This window comes from Dermochelys coriacea, chromosome 2 (genome assembly GCF_009764565.3).
Source record: "Dermochelys coriacea isolate rDerCor1 chromosome 2, rDerCor1.pri.v4, whole genome shotgun sequence".
In the NCBI taxonomy this organism is placed as follows: domain Eukaryota; kingdom Metazoa; phylum Chordata; order Testudines; family Dermochelyidae; genus Dermochelys; species Dermochelys coriacea.
In genome coordinates this window covers 60,647,316-60,669,695 of record NC_050069.1, presented here as the reverse complement: position 1 = coordinate 60,669,695, position 22,380 = coordinate 60,647,316, and the positions used below count along the sequence as shown (strand labels likewise).

The 22,380-nt window shown below is 39.8% G+C and overlaps 1 protein-coding gene across 15 annotated transcripts in view; it reads left to right on the top strand.

Annotated features, from left to right (window-relative positions):
* The window catches only part of SULF1 (sulfatase 1), a 161,524-nt gene that overhangs the window by 67,364 nt on the left and 71,780 nt on the right, over window positions 1-22,380 (top strand). For 7 of the 15 annotated variants that reach the window (XM_043507742.1, XM_038392996.2, XM_043507740.1 and 4 more), the window contains 3 exons: window positions 7,302-7,360; window positions 7,666-7,900; window positions 16,844-17,083. In XM_043507742.1, the coding sequence (XP_043363677.1) occupies window positions 7,729-7,900; window positions 16,844-17,083 (412 nt within the window). In that variant the 5' untranslated portion in view covers window positions 7,302-7,360; window positions 7,666-7,728. Of the gene's footprint in view, window positions 1-6,586; window positions 6,962-6,998; window positions 7,153-7,301; window positions 7,361-7,435; window positions 7,549-7,665; window positions 7,901-16,843; window positions 17,084-22,380 lie in introns of those variants that run through there. The other 8 variants (XM_038392999.2, XM_043507747.1, XM_043507749.1 and 5 more) reach the window with 7 other exon arrangements.

Below are 22,380 nucleotides of genomic sequence, written 5' to 3'. Positions count from 1 at the left end.
ATATTTCTGCACAATTTCCAAGTCACGTAGGTCATACTTAAATGTACCCCAGTTCTGCTTAAAATATAAAACTGTGTCCCTGTTGTTCACTGCTGTGATATGATCTCCTGATTCAAGACAACTTACTGGATCACTGACTCCTCAGTATGTTATTGTACAGTATGTTTTAATAATGTCCCACTCTGTTGAATAGAGCAGGGTTACAAAAAAGATATGTGGTTTTTAAAAAGGAATTTTAAAATTACCTAAATTCCTTCATACACAAAGATCACTGTTTATAGTTGAAAAATATGTGGAGTGTTTTGCCAATGACGCTAGCTTGTAGCTGGAAAGTCAAGATATAATTAACTTTTTTAAAAAGATCAAAATCTGATATTAGAAGTTTGTTTAAAACTTAGTGCACATCTAATTACTTTTCTTTGTCTTAATTATTTAGCAAATGCTAATAAACTACATATATCATGGCGCTCATAAATTCAACAAGCATATAAATTTAACTGATTTTTTTTCTCTTTGAAGGCTCACAGACAGGGAATTCAATCATAAGCCTATTGCATTATAGCTTCCAATATAACATCAGGTTTTAATAAGCCTCCTGTTTGCTGCACACATGTGCTTAAGACTGCCTGGAAACGAAATCAGTAGAGAGAAGGGATTACTTTAGATTACTTGAAATATGCATTGTTTGAAATGGCCTCTGCTGACCAGCTTTCATGAATGGCTGATTTTTCTTGTGGGGCACGTCATCTGCTTAATTATATCAGCCTCCTTTGTATGACAAGTGTACTTCTTGTTTGTGTTGAAATATGAAGTTTTAAAATAAAGTAAATTAGATGGTGAGAAAATAAATGTAGAAAATTGAGTTAATAGAAGTTTGTAACTTAACAAAAAGGCACTTTGCTTGTGATAGATATGCTAGAACTTTCCCTTAAACTATTGTTTCATGTAGTGTATAGTTAATATAAAGATAAAGCTTGATTTGTTTTGAATTTTTTAAGGATTGATTCAACTCTAGCTTTATGGTACTGAAGTAAAAATTGCCTTTATTTTATTTTTTTATTATTTTTTTTTTGCCAAGCAAGTTGATTCTCATACAACTATGCATTTTGAGAATTTCATTGAAATTTGGCAAGCCCCAAGATTACTATGGTAGAACTCCTGGAAATTTTCTCTTAATAAAGATGCTTTTTATCTTGTACACAATTCTAGAAGTAGATTAGAAAATGTGTGTGCTTTCAGATGAGTCCAGGCTTTTCCTTTTTCAAATCGGTTAGTGGCAATCTCCTGTCTGTAGTTGTTTGTGAAATTACAATGTTAAAATGTAGGTTATGAATCTCTGAGAGCCTACAGTTACTTTAAATTATAATTAGTGGATCTATTAATCTTGCCTGATAAAACATCATAATAATGGACAGATTATATTTTGAAGGTGAGCAGATAACTTTGATTGACTGACAAAATATATCATTTATCAAATAGATAGATGCTAGACCTAGATAGCAACTACATACTTTGTGTTTGCTATAAATCCTATGCTTTACAAGTAAGATTAGTGGATTAACCTTTAAGAGAAGGCAGTGGATCCTGCTGTTTCCTGATTTTGTTGTACTGTAAAAGTATTTTCCATGGCTTCAGGCTTGATATCCCATAGGAAATTGAAATGCTGCTTTACTCTGTTATGCCTGATAGCCTGTAAGAGATTGCTGTGTTTTTTATTTGTTTGTTTTTGTTTTAAGGAGCAGATATAAGCGTAGGACTTGAGAAAGGTCTTAGCACTACTTAACTCATAACAGTAATCTCTGTCAGCATTTTTAAACTGAAATACTTGAATACAACACTAGAATGCAGACTTCTTATTTTTATTACTGCTGTACAATCTTACAGCCCATCAAGGAAATATGTTTTGAAAAGAATAAAGTCTTCTAAACTATCAGGTTGGTTTGATGCAAATTTAACAAATAGCCTCACATGACCTTTTGTTATATAATTTTATACTTGTACGATTAACAATTTCATGATCCAGGCAAAGTCTCTAACAATGTACGTGTTATAAATCAGATTGTGTTAAATACTAAGACTAAGGGGTCTCATCTCCCATTGATGTTTTTACATTAAAGATTAATAGAAACTGTGCATGTGTGTTGAGGGATGAATTAGACCTCTTCTACCCCATCCTGGAGCTTCTCTGCATTGATTTAAATGAGTGCTGTACATAACTAAGTACTACAGAATTAGTCAGTACAGATATTTCAGAATCACTGTTGGATTTTTGCATTGTCTTTAAAACAAATGACTGAAAGTGATAGGTGGGAAGCATGGAGCCTGGCCTCCACTGGGAGACTGGTTGGCCAAGCCACCACCAAGTTGGTGCTCTTTTCCATCAGATATTGGTGTGAGATTTGCCATTCAGGGCCTGGCAGGTTAGAAGCCCCCCCAGTCAATTTGAGTGGCCTCTGCAGGCAGTTATAAAATACCATTAGCATCCCCAAACCTTCTTCCTCTTTCTTCTTCTTTTCTCTCAGAAAGGCTCTGGTATTATTGAAACTGGGAAAGCTGGGGTTTTGGGGTCAGATTCCTTTCAAGGTTATTAAACTTAGAGCCTGTTGAGTCAGCTGATCCTCACTAACATCCAGAGAGTTATACTGATCACCATACTTGTGGTCAAGAAGGACTGTTTTCTCATAGTGATTGGTGTTGGTTTGTTTTCATCTGGAATGTCCTATGAGGATAATTTGTCTGGGATTGTGTTTTGGCTTTCTCCTCCTCCCCATTCATTAAGGGTGATCTATCTTGTAGAGGAGATGAAGCAGCCAGTAATATATAATATGGTGAGGCCATCATGGTTATGTCATGGTTATTACATTTTATTTAATATTGGAATCCTTAGTATCCTTACTACTACTAATAAAAATTGCTTTGCTTTTTCATAGTACCTTACATCCTGGGGTATCAAAGCACCTTCAAAATGTTAGTTAAGGTTCACAACATGCATTTATAATACCAATATTTAATTAACCCACTTTTGCAGACAGGGAAATTTAAAATACAGAGAGACTGATTTGTCCAGTGGGATTTTGTGGCAAGGATGGGAATAGAACTCTAAATCACAAAACCATCCAGTACATAAGGAGGGCAGAAGCCTCTTGCATTAGGATTCGTATTGAAACTAATTTACACGCTGCAGTCAACAGACAGTTATTAGAAAGAGCAAATGTACCTGGAGAGCCAGGTCTACAATCCTTGTTCTAATGCTCCAAAACCACAGGACATACCACCAGTGATACAGGAGATTCCCCCCTTAGTTGATAGAAGTAGCTCCGTTACCATGTCTTTGGAAAAGCCACTGGAGGGTGACGTGATCATACTCACCGGCACTCACACAGCTTCTTAGCTCACTATCTCCAAGCCTGACTTTAGATTTAGGGACATATGAGTGATCCATACAAGTAAGCCAGGTTCCCTCTGCCAGAAAAAGGCAGGTTGGGGACTCATGATGTTTGGAGGCCTCTTCTCCAGGACTCTGGTTGTGGAGTTGCCCTTAGGCCTCTAAAGTATACAATGAAGAAAGAAACTTAGGAATGTTTAGTGGGTAATTGATATTATACAAAGTGTATAAAAAGTGGCATTTAAACCTAGAGAATCTAGCAAGAGTTTTATTCATACAGTTTGCAAGGGGGTACTATCAAGAAATATGTTAGAAATCAAAAAGCCAAAACATTTCCAGGATAGTACTGGTATTGATAAAGGCCAAGACTTTTGAAACTGACTAGTGATATATGGTTCCTCAGTTTTTGGGTGCCAAACTTGAGACATTGTAAAGAAGTCCAATTTTCAGAGGGGAAGTGCTCAGCTCTTTCTGAAAATCAGCCCTCCTCTATGGTATATTGAGTCAGGGACTAAAAAGCGGGAACACCAAAATCACTAGTCACTCTTGACAATTTTGACCAAAATGTGAAATGTGAGAATTGCTTGTAAAGTCATTATCCTTTCCTCTCTTTGTCCCTTCCAGTGATGTTGTCCTACTGACAACCCTGGAGAGGGAAGCCTTCTTTACCCATACCACAAACCGTGGCAGTGCAAGTCTCCTCTCATTGCTACACTGATTTAGTTTAAGCCTCCCCTGGAGGAATTATCTCAAGGATTGCATGAGGGGCAGTTCATTCTCCATGTCCATCAGTCGTAGCCTGTCTTCTGAGAATACCAATATGGATGCCAGCAGAAGTGCTAAGTTTTCATTTTTGTCGCACCAGTGTTAGAAGGGTGAACTCAAGCTAAGACCTAATGTTCAAATGAAAAAAAAAGAGTGACTGTGAACTAAAAATTACATTCAAATGAGGAAAGATGGTCTTTTTGAATTTTCTTTTGCTCCATTTTCCTAAGATTTCAGTTGTCATTATGTATGTTCTACTGATAAAAAATATTTAAACTTTCCATATAGCATCAATCTAAATTATAATCAATGTTCTCATTTACCTGTCTGGAAAAAGGGAACTTGTAGTCGAGTTTTGACTTTTGGATATTGCACAATCCTTTAAGTTTACTTGCCATGTGTAAAGAAAAAAGGTCTCTCTTAAAAATCTCTCCTATTTTTGACCTTTTTCGAGACAAACTGCTATGTCTCTAAGGACACTCGTAGGCTCCGAAAGAGTATCCAACACAAACATTGCATCCTTGTCTCCTCTATCAAGCTCTGCATTTTGTCTGTTTTCTTCTGTACTTCATTGCCTTCTGGAGCTGGAAACCAGCCTGTGAGAGGATGGAAGGTTTTAAAAGGTCACTTTTGAATAAAGAATTGTCTGTACAAAAAAAAAAGGGGGGGGGAGGATACCGTTATTCAGAGCTCTATGAATGATCAACGATTGCATTTCTGTGCTTTTGCGCAAGAGTCACTTTTTTTTTTAAGTTTTAGATCAATTCAGTCATTTGTCCTCCCTTATCAAGAGAAAAAGAAATTAAATAGTTAGAAAGTAACTTCATACTTTTATTTCTAGAAAAGAATTGTCTAACAAGGATGTTTGCTTAATAAAATATAAAATTAAGGCTAAAGGATTTTTTTTCCTCACTGACTGACTAGTGTAGCCCAAACAAGCTGAAGAATAGCTGGTAATGTTGGTTTGGACTGTTCTAAATTTTATTAGCACTGAGGTGTAATTGTCAGGAACTCATAGTTCATACTGCGGGGGATTATTCAAACATGTTGGTGCCAATGTTTGCTCAGTGCAGTCAGGATGACTGCACTTTCTGGGTCAACATTGTTTGAAAACGTTTGCTGTACAGTACAACTGATATAAGAAACTAAACATTGACTCTCACTTCACACATCTTTTCGGGCTTTGTGAGGTGAGTCAAAGTTTTGCTATTTAAAGATCAGACAGTTAGGGAAATTATATTTTTGCTTTTGCATCAACAGCCTGTGGTGTCTGTCAGAAGAATGCTTATTTCTTCAGTGTTCCTGTTCTTTGTCAGCTTTTCTGTGAGTTAGAACAAATATGTGGAAACTGAAGTATTTTTAAAAGTCACTCCAGCCTAATTACAGACTTTCAGTCTACTTATCTGAATGTCCTGTAATCACTGAAATGGTATTTAACACTAAATGCCGATCCCTGCGTATTGGCTTTGCATTGCCCTAACGTCAATCATAGACCAGAATGTTTGTTGGTGAACAGACAATGGAAGACAGGATTACTCTGCAACAGACACTTGGATTTTTGTTTGAAAGACATTCACACTCCTCTGGTGTCATTACAGCCTGCAGAGTGAGCAGTATGAAACTGTTTATAGGGTATCTTGTGAAGCTTAAAATAATAGGTTTCAGAGTAGCAGCCGTGTTAGTCTGTATTTGCAAAAAGAAAAGGAGTACTTGTGGCACCTTAGAGACTAACAAATTTATTTGAGCATAAGCTTTCGTGAGCTACAGCTCACCTCATCGGATGCATTCAGTGGGAAAAAAATGCACTGAATGCATCCGATGAAGTGAACTGTAGCTCACGAAAGCTTATGCTCAAATAAATTTGTTAGTCTCTAAGGTGCCACAAATACTCCTTTTCTTTTTTTAAAATAATAAGTGTGTGTGAAAACAAGCACAGTATCCCTTTTCTAGCAGTCTGTGTCAAGTTCTCCCTCACAAGATGTATATCACCTTTCGTTGTATTTTTAGATGAGTGGTAGACCCCTTCTTCTCTTGTTATGGAGTGCTACCATTAAATTAGGTGTTTGTCTGCTACTAGCTAATGCTGCATGTTTTTAAATACGAAGGCTCAGGTGTGAGAGTGCTGACCTTCTGAGGAAGAGTGCTCCCTTATAATTAAGGCCGGGGCAGCCCAATTCCCATGCAGACTTTCCCGTGTGACTTGTTTTTAAAAAAAAAATTATGAGGCTTCTGCAGTTTATCTGTAGTCCCAAAATAAAAATTAAAAAAAAAAAAGGCTTTCAGCAAGTTAATGCCCTAAAGTGAGATGGCATTACTCCAAGCTTTTTTCCCATATTGTGTAATGTGATGTTTTCACAGGGCTTCAGTCAGTCATGCAAAAAATGTTGAAGTGTAAGTGGCTAACCTTTAGTCCCAAGACCAATCAATCATTTTCAGTTGCAGGTTTAGATCTGCTGCAGCAAAGCAAAACTTCGGTGCTTGCATCAAGTCTTACAATAGCAAGGCTGTTTGACTGACAAGCACCGGGAGGGGGGTTCTGAGAAGCATACTGAGCTGAATCTGAAAAGGGAGCATTGAGGAGAAGGGTTTGCCAGAGGTACTGTGCATTATAGATGATGCACTCAGTTCCATCATTGATTGATGAGAGACAGTTATGTGCTTTCACAATGCTGGGTAAGATTGTCTGGACGTCACTTAATATGAGATCTCTGTCAGTAGAAAGATGACTTTTCAGTGTAGTGATACAATGCAGATTACAAATGACAGCCATGCTGTTCTGTCGGCTTCATGAGTGTTTAATATCTCATGCAGGTGAGTTAACCTAAAATAATTCTATTGCTTTCCAGGTGCCATCCGGCTGAAATTAATGCTTCTTATTCTGAGAGTTTCACAGGATGATTATAAATTTTGTACAAAGGCATATGGCAATGATAAAATTATATATTTCACTTACCTCTAAACACAAAGGTGCAGTCTAACCAACAAGGAAGATATGCCATTATGTAAGCAATGGTGAACGTAGATTTCTTCTATTTTTCTCGTTTAGTAGATGAAAGAAAAGCTCTGATGTGCAATTCCGGAGAGTTAGTTCAGAGCACAATAAGTTGTGAGGTCTTTGACTAACACGTCTTCTGCTTTTACCTTCTTTTAGAGCTCCTCCTACAGATGTTCTGAACATCTCTGCATCATAGCAATTATTACTACACCCAGGTACTGCATTTAAGGAACACTGTGCTGAAAACAAAAAAGGGGTGTGTGGTGTGAAGTGTGAGGTGTACATTGGAAGTTGTATGAATACATAGACTAATTTGGAGCAAAAGTAAAATGAAAAGTGAAGTTGCAAAATGTCTCAGTGTATTCTCAGAAGATGATTTAGTATAAAACTACCATTAATCTACGTGAGTTGCTGTCACACTACTCTATATTTGCTAGTTTTGACTTCTGAATATCACCTTTCTCCAAACGTTTTTGCCAGTTTATTCACTATTTCAGTTTTAATCTTTTTCTCTCCACAGATCTTGAAAACTAAGGAATAGACACTTTGGGGCAATTATTTTGCTTGTGATATTGAAACTACAATGAAGTATTATTGCTTTGCACTCCTTTTGACTGTGCTCAGTACTGACTTGTTAAGAAGTCTCTGTACTACTGTCAAATCCCCAAGATTCAGAGGACGTGTGCAGCAGGAGCGAAAAAATATCAGACCCAACATTATTCTCGTACTAACAGATGACCAAGATGTGGAGCTTGGTGAGACATAATTATGTTATTTGCTACTCAGTTTCCTTTTCACATGTATTTCAGTAACTTCTGCTATATACATGATAATTGACATTCAAAAATGTGCCTGTTCTTCAATGTTATCAGACATGGTTCACTGATTTGGAAATTATATTGTTAAAAATTGTATTATACATTTTATTGCTCATCTGATTTAACTCAACTAATTCCAGTTTAGGGGATAAGTATCTAACAATCAGCCATGTTAACCTAGGAGGTTGGGAGGAATACAGAATGTAAAAACATATACCAAAACAGTTTCAAAAAACAAGAAATTCAATTAATAATACTTAAGTTAGTTCTGACAATCTGCTTTTATATAACTCTTTAAAAAGTTGACGCTATTGTTACCTATTGCATGGTACCAGATGGATAAAAAGCTGTATTTTCTTTTTTGTCATATATAGCATATGATCTGATATCTTACACACACATGCAAACTTGACCTAATTTCATCTCATGAGCTTATATTATTTATATGTAATTTTTAAATATCTTTAAAGTCAAGCTATTTTCATACCATGTCAAATATAGGAAAGGAGGCCAGTTTAGTTGTCCTGTGTATATATGCAGTTGTTGATCTCAACTTGGACAACACGTAGGAAATGATTTTCTCATAATTTTCTGAGGAAAAAAAATGTTTAAAATATTTATATGATCTTCAAGAAATCCTTCTTGACATATTTTCCCTTAAATGCTCTAGAAAGATATTAACCACTAAATTTATATAATTATGGGCATTTTTGTGTTTGCTATGATTTGATAATGACTGTACAACTTTTTGGGCTGTTAGTCCGCAAATAATAAATTCATATTGCTTATCTTAGGGCTAATCCTGTCATTGGGCATAGTGAGTTTTCCCATTGAGCCCTTAGATCTGTCTGTCTAATCTATTTTATTTGTGTCTTCTCTAATCACTGGTTTATTTAACCATGCAGCGTAATAAATGGCCATCCAGTGGTTATAAACAATCCTATATTATTAGTCTAAGAGATTCTAGAGCTATTATGTAGATTTGTTTCTTTTAGTTTCAGACTTTTTGGAAATTTCTGTACAAGGGTCAAGCCCTGGCCTCCCTTCTACGGCTAAACAGGGCCCCATTTCCACTGGGCACTTGGCCAGGCTGTAGAGGCCATGTAGAAAAGAAAGTACACACAGAAAAGTGCTTTCTGGCAGCTGTCTTCACAAGACCATGGAGAGGGGATTGTAGGTATGCTGGGAGAGTAGCAAGGAGGTAGTAAATCTCTCTGTTCACATACTGGAACTGCTGACTCAGAAACTTGCATAGGGGTTCACAGAGGGCTGAAACCACTGCAACCTGCTTGTACATATGCCTTACCACTGGATTGAAGGAAAGTTCTGTTCTCCACAATCCCTGCATAGTTTTCCCGTACACAGGAAATGTACATACCCTTTGCACATTGAACCAGGATTTGGCCCCAAGGCATGTCATATTTTTTTGCAGTTTCAACAATAGATCATTCTGCTTATTTGAAAGGTATAAAGATACATTATTTTCTACATATGAGTCATAATTTTTCTGTTTATGACCCCACATGGGCAAAGCTCAGTTCCTTTAAAATATTTAGAGTTGGTTATGCCATGGCATCAGTAGGTCTAAGACTTATGGAATGTAACAAACTCTTTTAGTATTCCAACATAAATGATTCTCTATTCTATTTTGAGCATAATATATCTGATAACTATGCAACTCACATACTTTGTAATAGAAGATGTTTGCCTTCTTAGTGTAGAATCATTGAAGCAAAATATGTAAAATTCACCTCCCATGTGTCCTAGAGTTATACAGAACAGTGAAATAAAATTTTAAAATAAAATTTTGCAGAAAGCTGGGAAGTACCACAGAGTGCATGATAGTGTATAATAATGTTACCCCTTATAGCCCAAGCAGCTAGCCAATATTCAGGGCCTTGTGAATTGCTTATTTCAATTCGGAGAAATTGATGGAGTCAGCTGTTTCTTTGATGCAACTCTGTGTATTTTACAAGGAATGTACATAAAGTCCTATTACCCTGAACACAGTAGGAATCAAACAGCGGGATACAGTTTCTTTGCTCACAATTCCAAGCCTCTTTTCAGCCAGCACTCTACCCAAAGTCTCTCACTGTTTTTTTTTCCAGAGTCAGGCTACCCACGTACTTCTCTGGCTGTCTCTGGGACTTCTTCTTAGCTGCCTTCTCTGTCTGTCCCCATGGTGTTTCTGCCAATTCAATCTCTCAATTTCCCTCATATGGTCCCCTCCATTTGCATTCAGCCTGCAATCAAACCCCTCCACCCACATAGCTCAGATTCCTGTGCAGCATTGCATGTGGCCTATGTTTTGGGGAGCCACCTCTACTGTTCTAGCTATCTATTCCATAAACATGCTAACATGCTTGATAGCTTTTTACATTTATCCTGAATGAAGAATTGCTGTTACTTTTACACACACACACACAGGTTCACTCCACCCCCAGTACAACAGTACTTTATACAATGTATAATGTCATGAAGGAGATGGGATTCATAAAATCTCATTGGGATTTCCAGTTGATGGAAAACATCTTTGTAGGTACCAGATTTGGGGTTGTGACCCACAAATTGGGAACTGTTGCTATAATGTGTGCAAATTGATACCTGTATAGTGGGAAGAGGGAAATAATGTGGCTTTATTTCCACACACATACACACATAAAATAAACATAAAGACCTGTTCCTGAAATCAAAATGAATCTGTTTTTATGAATGGGGAATAAAGATGTATTATTTTTCACATATGGGAAATAGCGTCTTCTAAGCTGGGCCACTGAGAGCTTGAAAATACAGTAGAATCATAGACAGGCCAGCCAGTGTAGGGGGGCCTCAATAGGCACCTTCCTGGTTTGTTGTTCATCGTCTTCAGTAGGACTTCTGAAGTACTGAGAGAGGCACACACAGGAACAGAAACTCTGAACGTATCCAGAGACTTGAAGAGTCCTCTCTCCTTGCTGCATTCTTGCATGGGAACCAAAGATTTTTGTTTTGTGATCGTGAGATCTGGTTAGCAGATGCAGTTTCAGAGACCTCCATCTGTGGGGCAATTGGAAGAAAATCTCCTGTAGCAGTAATGCTTCCTCCCATAAGCTTTTGCTCTGGGATAAAGCTTTGGCTACCAGACATGTTCTCCATTAGAATATCCTGAGTCAGGCTGAATTTTTTGATCTGACAAAATTTCCTAATTCATATGACCAGACTGGACATTCCCTGGGATCTGGTACCCTTCAGGTCCTCCCCAATTTAGACATGTATAAATCATTGTCCTGTTGTCCGAGGACTGTCTCCAGATGGCAAGGTACTCACGCAGTGAGGAGAGCTGCAGATGGCAGATAATTGTAACTTGTTAATACCAGCAAGTCTCATCTCCTACTTGTATTTTGCTGTGTATAAGGGGACTGTTGGTCCCTTACTAAAACTCAATGGGGGTGGGGGGTTATGGTTGGCTAGCTCCAAGTACCAGAAGTAAGGGGAAGGGTCAATGGGAAATCAGGACCCTGACATTCTCAGTCCCCTGGAACAATGAAGAGAGGCCAATGTGAAACTTCAGGTCAACCTGACTGACAGGGCGGGCAGGCTAATGAGGGAGTCAGGAGGCCAGTCCCATCTTCTGTGCGAGCTGGTATTTCCTGGGTCAGATAGAGTGGGGCCGAGCTGAGGAGAGAGCAGGGGCCCAAGCTGTGCTGGGAGCAAAGTCACAGAAGCAGCCTGGAGAGCAGACCTGCACGGGGAGGAGAGCTGCAGCAACCAGAGCCAGAGGGGCCGGAAAAGCAGCCCAGGAAGCAGGTCGGTGCTGGGAGCAGAGTCACAGAAGCAGCCCGGAGAGCTGTAGAAACCAGAACCAGAAGGGCCAGAGAAGCAGCCCAGGGAGCTAGAGACAGAGCGCAGTGCTGTGGTAGAGTGAATCTGGAGCTGGGGCTGGAGCAGTCCGGAGCCAGGTGCGATGAGCGGCTGGGGAGAGCGAGAGGGACCCTGGGCAGTGGGCCCAGTGCAGGGAGATGTCCCCAGCCAAGAGGCTTCACAGGTCAGACTTGGAGGGGGATCGTAACCCCAATGGGGCGAGGGCGATGCTGGGAAGAAGGGTCCTACCACCTAAAGCCTGAGGGCATGTGGCCACCACCAGAGCAAGTGTCTGACCCACAGCATCTGTGCAGCACAGCCAGGGCCTGAGAAGGAGGCATGGGACTTGTGAGGAACAGACTGAATTTCCCTTATCTGGTTGTGATGTCCCCATGCCACAGAGTGGGGTTATGTATTTTCCTTTAACCTTCCCCACTTTTTCCTTTTTTTTTAAAATTGATTGATGTTTAAAATGTATTTGCTTTGAACTGTATGTAATTATCAGTGGGATCCTATCCACAGAGTCTGGCTCTGTGGCACCGGGACATCACAACCAGTGTCTCAGGAATGTAAGGGAAGATCACAGTCTGTTCCCCACAAGTCCCAACATTGACAGTAATGTACTGTGGCAGCAGAAGTAGCAGCAGCAGAACCGAGCAATTACTTTCCCAAATTCTGTATTTTTAAATCCCTGCTATTTGTCTATATTTAGTTGAATATTTTCCTATACACCTTTCTATACAAGTTTGCAGGGTGAAAAGAGGATCTGTGAAAGGGTAATGAACTCTACTTACCATGGGCCCATTCCTGCAAAGTGTGCATCTTTAAAGGTCACTTGTACTTGTACAGGTATTGTGACAGACTTAGACTACTCAAAGGAGAGATGTAAGGAGTCCCACATAGAGTTACCAACTGTCTAATTGCACAAACCCAGGCACCCTTGCCCCACCTCCTGCCCTGCCCCTTCCCTGAGGCCATGCCCCTGACCCACCCCTTCTCTAAGGCCCTGCCCCATCACTCCATCCCCCACCCTCTGTTGCTCGCTCTCCTCGCTCTCATTCACCTTCTGGGGCAAGGGGTTGTGGTGTGGGAGTGGGTGCGGGCTCTGGGCTAGGGGTGGCACTGAGGGGTTTGGAGTGCAGGGCTCGAGAGGGGGCTCCGGGCTGATCCTGGGGCAGAAGGTTTGGGGTTCAGGACGGGGTATGGGGTGTGGATTCTGGGAGGGAGTTAGGGTGTTGGGGGGCTCAGGGCTGGGGTAGGGGGTTGGGGCACAGGAAGGGATGTGGTCTCCCACTCGGCGGCACTTACTTCAGGCAGCTCCTGGAAAGTGACCGGCTCCTAGGCTCAGGGGCAGCCTGGCCAGGAGGCTCTGCACACTGCCCCTGCCTGTAGGCACTGCCCCTGCAGCTCCCATAGGCCATGGTTCTTGCGCCTTTGAGCCAGACATGCCGGTTGCTTCCTGGGAGCCACGCGGGGCCACTGGACTTTTAGGGGCTTAAAATCTTCTGGATTGGATTCAGTAGCCGGGAGTTGAGGCCCATTCTGGGAAACTCCTGGCCAATCTGGGAGGGTTGGCCACCCTACTCCCACAAAGTCAAAAACACCAACACCTCATTTTCTGTCTTCCGCTTAAACAAAAAAAAGGGAAATTTGATACAAAAGACGAAGTCAAATTTCAGTTGCTAACACTGATATGTCAACCCCACAAAAAACAACAAATCAGTGTTTGGGGTAACCAGTTAACTTGAAATCTACTAATTTGTTTAAAAATAATTAGGGCTGTCAAGAGATTAAAAAAATGAATCACGATTAATTGCGCAATTAAAAATATTAATCACGATTAATCGCGCTGTTAAAGAATAATAGAATACCATTTATTTAAATATTTTAGATGTTTTCTACATTTTCAAATACATTCATTTCAATTATAACACAGAATACAAAGTGTACATTGCTCACTTTATATTTATTTTTATTACAAATATTTGCACTGTAAAAAACAAAGGAAATTGTATTTTTCAATTCACCTACTACAAGTACTATAGTGCAATCTCTTTATCATTAATGTTGAACTTACAAATGTAGAATTCTGGACAAAAAAATAACTGCATTCAAAAAAATCAAACAATGTAAACTTGAGAGCCTATAAGTCCACTCAGTCCTACTTCAGTAATCGCTCAGACAAACAAGTTTGGTTACAATTTGCAGGTGATGCTGCCCCCTTCTTGTTTAAAATGTCACCTGAAAGTGAGAACAGGCATTCACATGACACTGTTGTAGCCGGTATCATAAGATATTAAAGTGCGTGATGCGCTAAAGATACAGATGTCCCTTAATGCTTCAAGCACCATTCTAGAGGAGATGCGTCCATGCTGATGATGGGTTCTGCGCGATAACGATCCAAAGCAGAGCGGACCGATGAATGTTCATTTTCACTATCTGAGTCAGATGCCACCAGTAGAAGGTTGATTTTCTTTTTTGGTGCTTCACGTTCTGTAGTTTCTACATTTAAGTGATGCTCTTTTAAGACTTCTGAATATTTTGGACGGCACTTCAGATTCTTAAACCTAGGGTCGAGTGCTGTAGCTATCTTTAAAAATTTCACATTGGTACGTTCTTTGCGTTTCGACAAATCTGCTGTGAAAGTGTTCTTAAAACGAACATGTGCTGGGTCATCATCCAAGACTGCTATAACATGAAATATATGGCAAAATGTGGGTAAAACAGAACAGGAGACATACAGTTCTCCCCCAAGAAGTTGAGTCACAAATTTAATTAACACATTATTTTTTTTAATGAGCAACATCAGCATGGAAGCATGTCCTCTGGAATTGTGGCCGAAGCATGAAGGGGCATGTGAATGTTTGGCATATCTGGCATGTAAATACTTTGCAACGCTGGCTACAAAAGTGCCATGCGAACGCCTGTTCTTGCTTTCAGGTGACACTGTAAATAGGAAGCTGGAAACAGTATCTCCCGTAAATGTAAACAAACTTGTTTGTCTTAGTGATTGGCTGAACAAGGAATAGGATGGATTGGCCTTGTGGGTGTTAAAGTTTTACATTGTTTTGTTTTTGATTGCAGTTATGTAACAAAAAAAATCTACATTTGTAAATTACACTTTCACAATAAAGAGATTGCACTACAGTACTTGTATGAGGTGAACTGAAAACTAATATTTCTTTTATCATTTTTACAATGCAAATATTTGTAATAAAAAATAATAATATAAAGTGAGCACTGTACACTTTGTATTCTGTGGTGTAATAGAAATCAATATATTTGAAAATGTAAAAAACATAAAAATATTTAATAAATTTCAATTGGTGTTCTATTGTGATTAATCTACAGCGTGATTAATTGCGATTCATTTTTTTAATTGTGATTAATTTTTTGTAGTTCATCATGTGAATTAACTGCAATTAATCGACAGCCCTCAAAATAATTAAAAATAAGTTCAGATACTACACCTGGCCCTGAGCCTTCCTAGCAATTTTGTGACTTTACAATCCCATTTTTCATGGTTTTTAAATATTTTTCTTCTTCCTGTTGCTCTGTGATAGACCCATACAGAAGAACAGGGGAACACTGAAACTGACTGTAAGCAAACTGCTGTCAGCTGTGCAAAGTAAACTAAAATATAACAAGAAAAGGAGTACTTGTGGCACCTTAGAGACTAACAAATTTATTAGAGCATAAGCTTTCGTGAGCTACAGCTCAATGCATCCGATGAAGTGAGCTGTAGCTCACAAAAGCTTATGCTCTAATAAATTTGTTAGTCTCTAAGGTGCCACAAGTACTCCTTTTCTTTTTGCGAATACAGACTAACACGGCTGCTACTCTGAAACCTAAAATATAACAAGAGAAGCTAAAATCCACTTCTCAAAATTCCCCAAAGCTGTAAAACTACAAAACCCCTTAGTGACTGTTTGGCCTATTGCCCCCCCGTCCCATCCCCCCAAGAGTTCCCGGCTTGTTGGACAACTGACCATTGCAAAACTTTGGTAGCTATCAGCAAGTACTCACAGACCCTAGCACAAGCGACCAGGCTCACCATTTCACAGCAAGAGGCTGCTGAACACCTGAAATTCCTACCTACTGCCCTCATCTTTTTCTGCAACATGAGTTTGTTGAGCTTCAAAAGGTTAAAAAAAACCAAGCAAACCTGAGATAACCATCTCCAAGTCCTTAGGCTAGACCCAGGCATAATGATGTGATCATAATGATCAGGAGTTTGGTTGGGACTGCTATCAAAAATCATTTTGCTGATTCAACCACAAATGCTAAGCTGAATCAGAACACAGAACTTGGGTATTGCAGAGGCCTGTGTGCTGCTCCTCTGCACAGGGACAGATTTCACCCAGTGAGGTTATTGTCAATGCATGTGGTCTCTTTTTAATGTGATTTTTAAAAAATAACTGTGCTTTGCTTGCTACTTGATAAATGTATCAATTAAATCACTGTTGGCTGGGTGACTGCAAAAGCTATTGAAGCCTAATACTCCACTAATATTGTAAGGGCTTATTTGTTTTGCATGTATTGCAGTAAAACAATATTTTTTTAATCCTTTTGAGAAGTCAAATGGCCATTTATAAATAGTGCATGTGTGAGAAGTCCCAGGCTTCAATGGGAATCAACTTGCATGAGTTAGAATATTCACAATTAATTCTTAGAATGGTACCTGTTTTACTTATCTTTTGGAGATGTGTTCTATGGCACCATCTATCTTTGCACAATAATGTTCAACTGGCTGCTGGCTTGTGAATCTGCCTATCAGATTAATCTACACTTGTATTTTGTGACTGAGCAAGAAAAGAGCTCAAACTTCCTAGAATTTTGCAAAGTGTTTTTGGTGACATGATCTAAAATGTTTACTTTTTCTTTAAAATTAGAGCTAGTCAATTAAATGTTCCAAGCCAACAACAGATGGCAAATTTAATTATACATTTATATACTTAAATATCAGGTGACATGACATAAATGTATTTTTAGATGTTTCTTAGCAATTGTATAGTATAATCAGGTTATTCTTTATTTCAGGGTCTTTGCAGGTGATGAATAAGACTAGAAGGATCATGGAGAATGGAGGTGCTACCTTCATCAACGCCTTTGTAACCACCCCAATGTGCTGCCCATCTCGGTCCTCCATGCTGACAGGGAAATACGTTCACAACCACAACATATACACCAACAACGAAAACTGCTCTTCTCCTTCCTGGCAGGCAACGCATGAACCACGTACCTTTGCAGTGTATCTCAACAACACTGGCTATCGGACAGGTAAGAGACAGTTCCAGCTCTTGGCTAAAGAAAAAGATGGTGGACATTATGGGGGGTATACAGTAACTGGCTTTAAATCTCTGCCTAAAAGGAGGCAAATATGTCCCGAACTAGGTTTGAGGAGCAAAATAGTGGCTCAGTGTTGGAGCAGGGAAAAGGTGTATGTCATGAGTTAGGGTAGCACTGTCTATTTATAATGTCTATTTATATATTTATATTGTCTGTTTTTTCCACCAAATGCATCCGATGAAGTGAGCTGTAGCTCACGAAAGCTTATGCTCTAATAAATTTGTTAGTCTCTAAGGTGCCACGGGTACTCCTTTTCTTTTTGCGAATACAGACTAACACGGCTGCTACTCTGAAACCTATTTATAATGGCTTAGCCAGATTTACAGCCAATTTATTTACATTGAATAAGGAATCCCACTTGTACTGGGAAGCATATTTTCATATCTGGATGTCTCAGGTGAGGACTAGGCTGTTGAGCAGTTACACCTAGGTGAGAAATGTGCATCATCATGGCACTGTGATTCTGAGCCAGCAGCCCTTGCCATGATTATGGTCAGTATTAAGACCCAGTTGTGGAGAAGCAGTTATGAGGGAAGATATTTGGGCCACTGTGGAAACTGGTACCAGAGACCTCACAGGAGCGAAGATGTGCATGGTGGGAGTGAGACAAGATGAAGATGAGAATTTAAACTTTAGTATGGAGTAATTTTCACTTTCATTCTCTGAAACTGAACAGAAACATGTATTTAAGGCAGTGGTTTTCAAACTTTTGTACTGGTGACCGCTATCTCATAGCAAGCATCTGAGTGTGACCCCCCTTATAAATTAAAAATACTTTTTAATATGTTTAACACCATTATAAATGCTGGAGGCAAAGCGGGATTTTGGGTGGAGGCTCACAACCCCCCATATAATAACCTCACAACCCCCTGAGTAGTTCCAATCCCCCAGTTTGAGAACCCCTAATTTAAGAATTGTTCTGGTGAGCAGCAATAAGATTTGATAGTTTTCTTGTAAATTTTTGGTAGTTTTCTGTAGTCGAGCACTCCCTTTTCTATCTGCAAAGAACTCTTCTTATTCCTTTCATCTATGCTTCAGCTTGATGTAAAACCTCTAGTTCGTATATGCATCATCGATCCTTAAGAATAAGTTTGTAAATATTTTAGGCTCCAGCCTGGCTCTTTTATAAAGATACAGGAGCTGTGCAAGGTATCAGGGTACAGTTTGTCTAGTCGGATTGTTTGAACATAAAGACTCTCCTTCATAGGACCAAAGAAGCACAAATCTTTACAATGTATTTGGTGGCAAAGAAGTTTGTGTCCACTAACAGGTTAGGCACAGGATTTGATTACTTTTGAAGCATACAGTGAGAGAATGAATGTCTCTTTATACCAATCCTCCTAGCACTGCTGCTAGTCTTTAACATCCTAAAATCTATTTGCTTCCACTTCATCTCCCTCCCCACAATACTACTCTCTCTAGCAAAGCTGGCAGTCCTGCAGAGCTCCTTGATCCTGTTTAAAATACAAAACCAAACAAGCATTTTTATCCTCTTTTGGCCTAATTCTGCCACTATCACTCACACTGAATATTACTTTACTCTGAGATGTTCAGTTGATTTCAGTGAGATTACTAGTGAAGTAAAGTACTGCTCAACATGAGTAAGGGTGGCAGGATTAGGCCCTTTGTTTTTCTGCTGTATATGGCTCTTAGATGTTAGTCGGCTCTGTAGCACTGCTTTCAAATTCTGGATTAAGTGCTAGAAACATTTCCTGATTTATGGATTAGTAATCCACATCTGATCTGTTTCACAAACCTTTACCATATCCACCTGAAAAGATGCTCAGAGTTTTTAAAGTATTTGCTATCTGGCTAGCTAATTTAGGGTTCTGTAATGCCACTCATCACTAAATGTATCTGAATGCCTTCCATGTAAAATTGATAGCAATAGCAGACTCCCTTGTGAGATAAAAGTTTGGGTTCCCTGGGGAAACTTAATTTGCTTCCCTTGTATGTGTGCATTATGATACAGTCTTTGGTTACATGATCACATGCTATTTGTGTGTGTGATTTCCTAGCTTTTAAAAAAAATACGGAAAAAACAGATGTCCATCACGTGACATCACATTGTCACCCACATGGTTCATTAGCAGGGTTGGAACATTTAGATCTATCACAGACCCCTACTACTTAAGATAAAGGAATATTGGATAGCAGTAGCAGGTTGTCAGGCTCTGTGCAGACCAATACTAGAGGGGGCTTCACGGATATTTGCTGCCAGCAGAGAAATGGTGAGACTAAGCAATCTTAGGTTCCATTCCAGGCTCTAGGAGTATGCTCTTGTGGAGACAGATCCTTCAATCTGTCTCCTCCTGCCCCAAGTTTGATCCCTTCTGTCCTGTTCCCTCCTACCTGTCCTGTTCTTTGCCACTCCTGTCTCCTCATCTCAGTCCCATTATTCTCACTTAGGCAGTCCATTCTCCATTCATCACGCTTCTCACCCAGTTCCAATCTCCTTGCCCATCAAGTCCTAGTGTCTCTCCCATCATCAAGTAAACCCTGCTTGTCCGAACCTCGTTACTTAGCCATTCCCAGGCCCCTCCCCACCCTGACCTCCAGTAACCTCCCTACCCATATTCCCTGTTCCAGCTGGCTTCCAGTCCCAAACTCCCTCCCTGGGCTCCTTGAATCTCAGTGTCTCCCCCCACTGCTTCTTCACTCCTTGTCCCAGCCTCTTTCCTGGGCTCCCAGACCCAGTTTCCCTCTCCCCTTTCTGCCAGCCTCCTGTCCCAGCTTCCATCCCCTCTCAAGTTTCTTGTTCCAGTCTACTTCTCCATGTCTGCTCCCCAGGTCCATGTGTTTTCCCCTCTGCATTAGAATCAGGCAGCTTTCCTCCTCCACACACAGTTGCCAACTGTCACACAGTAAATAAGCACCCCAACTTTCACAATAAGCCAAAAATCAAGCTAATCCCATTTCAAAACATGGCCAAAACAAGCCAATCCCTAAGAACCCCAACACTCTATGTGACTAGATCCTCCCAGCCTGCAGTCTGGGACTGTGGTAGGCCCACTGTGTACCCCTGATTTCCCCCCCACTTGCCCCTGCTTGCTGAGAGCAAATCAAAAAGAAGAAGCAACAAGCTACAAGTCAAAAATTAGCCAACAAGCAACTCACAAGCCAATTAAGCCAAAAACAAGCCCAATGTCTGCATTTTTTTTACAGGTTTGGCATGTCTGCCTCCACACTGCCTGGGTCAGCAGGGGGCCGATCATTGAGAGCGGACGAGAGACAGGCTCTTGCTCTCAGTTCTGGTGCTGGCTTGGCACAACCCTGAGCTGCCGCTGCAGGGAAAGACCTGCTCAACCCCAGGCTGGAACATGCTTAGTGCTGACAGGATTTTTAGGGAATCCAGGAAGTCTCAACTGAGCATGAGCAAACTGATTTTTTTCAAAGGCTTGTAACTAGGCCAGATTTGGGCCGAATTTTGCAGGGACAGCAAAAAGCACATCTCTGACAGAAAGATTGGCCCCCCACACACACACTTTGTAAATTTCAAGTCCCTGCTCTAAAGAATGAGGGTGCTAGGGCTTTTCAAAGAAAAACTCACCGAAATTTTAACATGGTAAAAAACTAGCCTTGTTATTGGAAATGGCTATGGTTTTGGCTGAAAAATTCCACTTGAGGCAGACAATTGACTTATAAAATTTCAGCCCAAACAATTAAAGTATGGCAAAGTTATAAGCCACTGAAAACAGTCTTATAACGAGAAGTACTATGCAACCCTAAAAAATGGGTAGTGCTACCAGCCTGGCCTATAATAAAAGAATTTTGTTTATATATATATAAAGACTGAGCTACCAACCTGTGTATCAAGTTATAGTTATGAGCCTAAATATTTTTATGGTTACAATGATAACACTGACAGATACTGGGAAAGACCCCCAAAGCTGTAAAAATAGAAAACCTGAGTTATTCATAAGGTACTATGGTTAAGTTACAGAACTGGGAACTAAGAATCTGAGTACTATTTCTGACACTGTCACAGACTTCCCTTGTGACTTTGGGCAAGCTGTAGGTTATACTCATTTTTGTGCCTCAGTTTCCCCATATGCTGCTTATAATATTCCGCAGCAGTGTTGTGAACCTTAATTGTTGTTTGTGATTTGAGAGAGGTACTATAATGTTGCAAAGTAGTGTTGTAACCAGGAAAAAAACCTCTGGAGAGAAAAAAACTAAAGTTTTCAGTTTTGAAATTGTTGTTGGGTTAATGGGAAGAAAGTGAGGAGGAGTTGACTGGAATAGTACTGGCCTTTCGTTGTGTTGGGCTCTGTCCCCAAAAGCATTGACTCATTCTGCGTCCGTACTGAAATCTCATACAAACAGTTCTTCGCAACTCCAGTAAATGGTTTCCTGATAGTTAGTTTTGTTAAAGGAAGTTGGCTGTCTACCTAAAACAGTTGTCTGTGTCACGGGGAGTAAACCTTACTGTGCCATGTGTTTTTAGAGGTGTGGTGGGTTTTTTATTGGTTGGTTGTTTGGGTTATTATTTGTTTTGTTAAAATCAGAAATGTCCCTGCAAACATTAATGGGTAGCTGCAGCCTGTCTGCAATAGATGTCCTTTGGTCTGTGAAAGACTAGGGATGTCTCTGCAGTGCATTTACACTGTCTAGCTATATGACACCCACTCACAGATGGTAGTGACATGACTAATTCTGTGGTGGGAGTGTCTTCAAAATAGTCTGATAGTAAGAAAGAGGTTGGAAAAAGATCTTATATAAAATATATTTGATATTACAAGAAGATGAATCTTAGTAAATTATGAAAATCTCACCCTCAGAATCCACAAAATTCCTGGGTCACATTCTCCCAAGGCTTGCACCTGGGCAACCCCTTAGATACCATTATTTCAGGCCCCAGTTCAAGACCTTTAGCTAATTGTTAGGGAGAAAGGTAAAAATCAATGACAAGCTTTAAGGAGTGCATTTATACTAGATACTTGCGCTTCACCAAATGTTTATCTTTTGCAGTGACAAAAACATTCCAAAGCCATAAGGATATCCAGATAACTGCTCACCTTGCCATGTCATTATTTGCATAAACTTCATTGAACATTGTCACACAGACTGCAGTTATTCCAATGTAGCAAACTACTATACGTCATTAAAAATAACACTGTGTCCTGGGAACAGTTAGCAAAACTGCCAAAATGTAGATAAAACCTGTCTTATTAAAATGCAAAAATCTGCATTTATCTTTGCTGTTGTCCCCATGGGGGCCATTACAT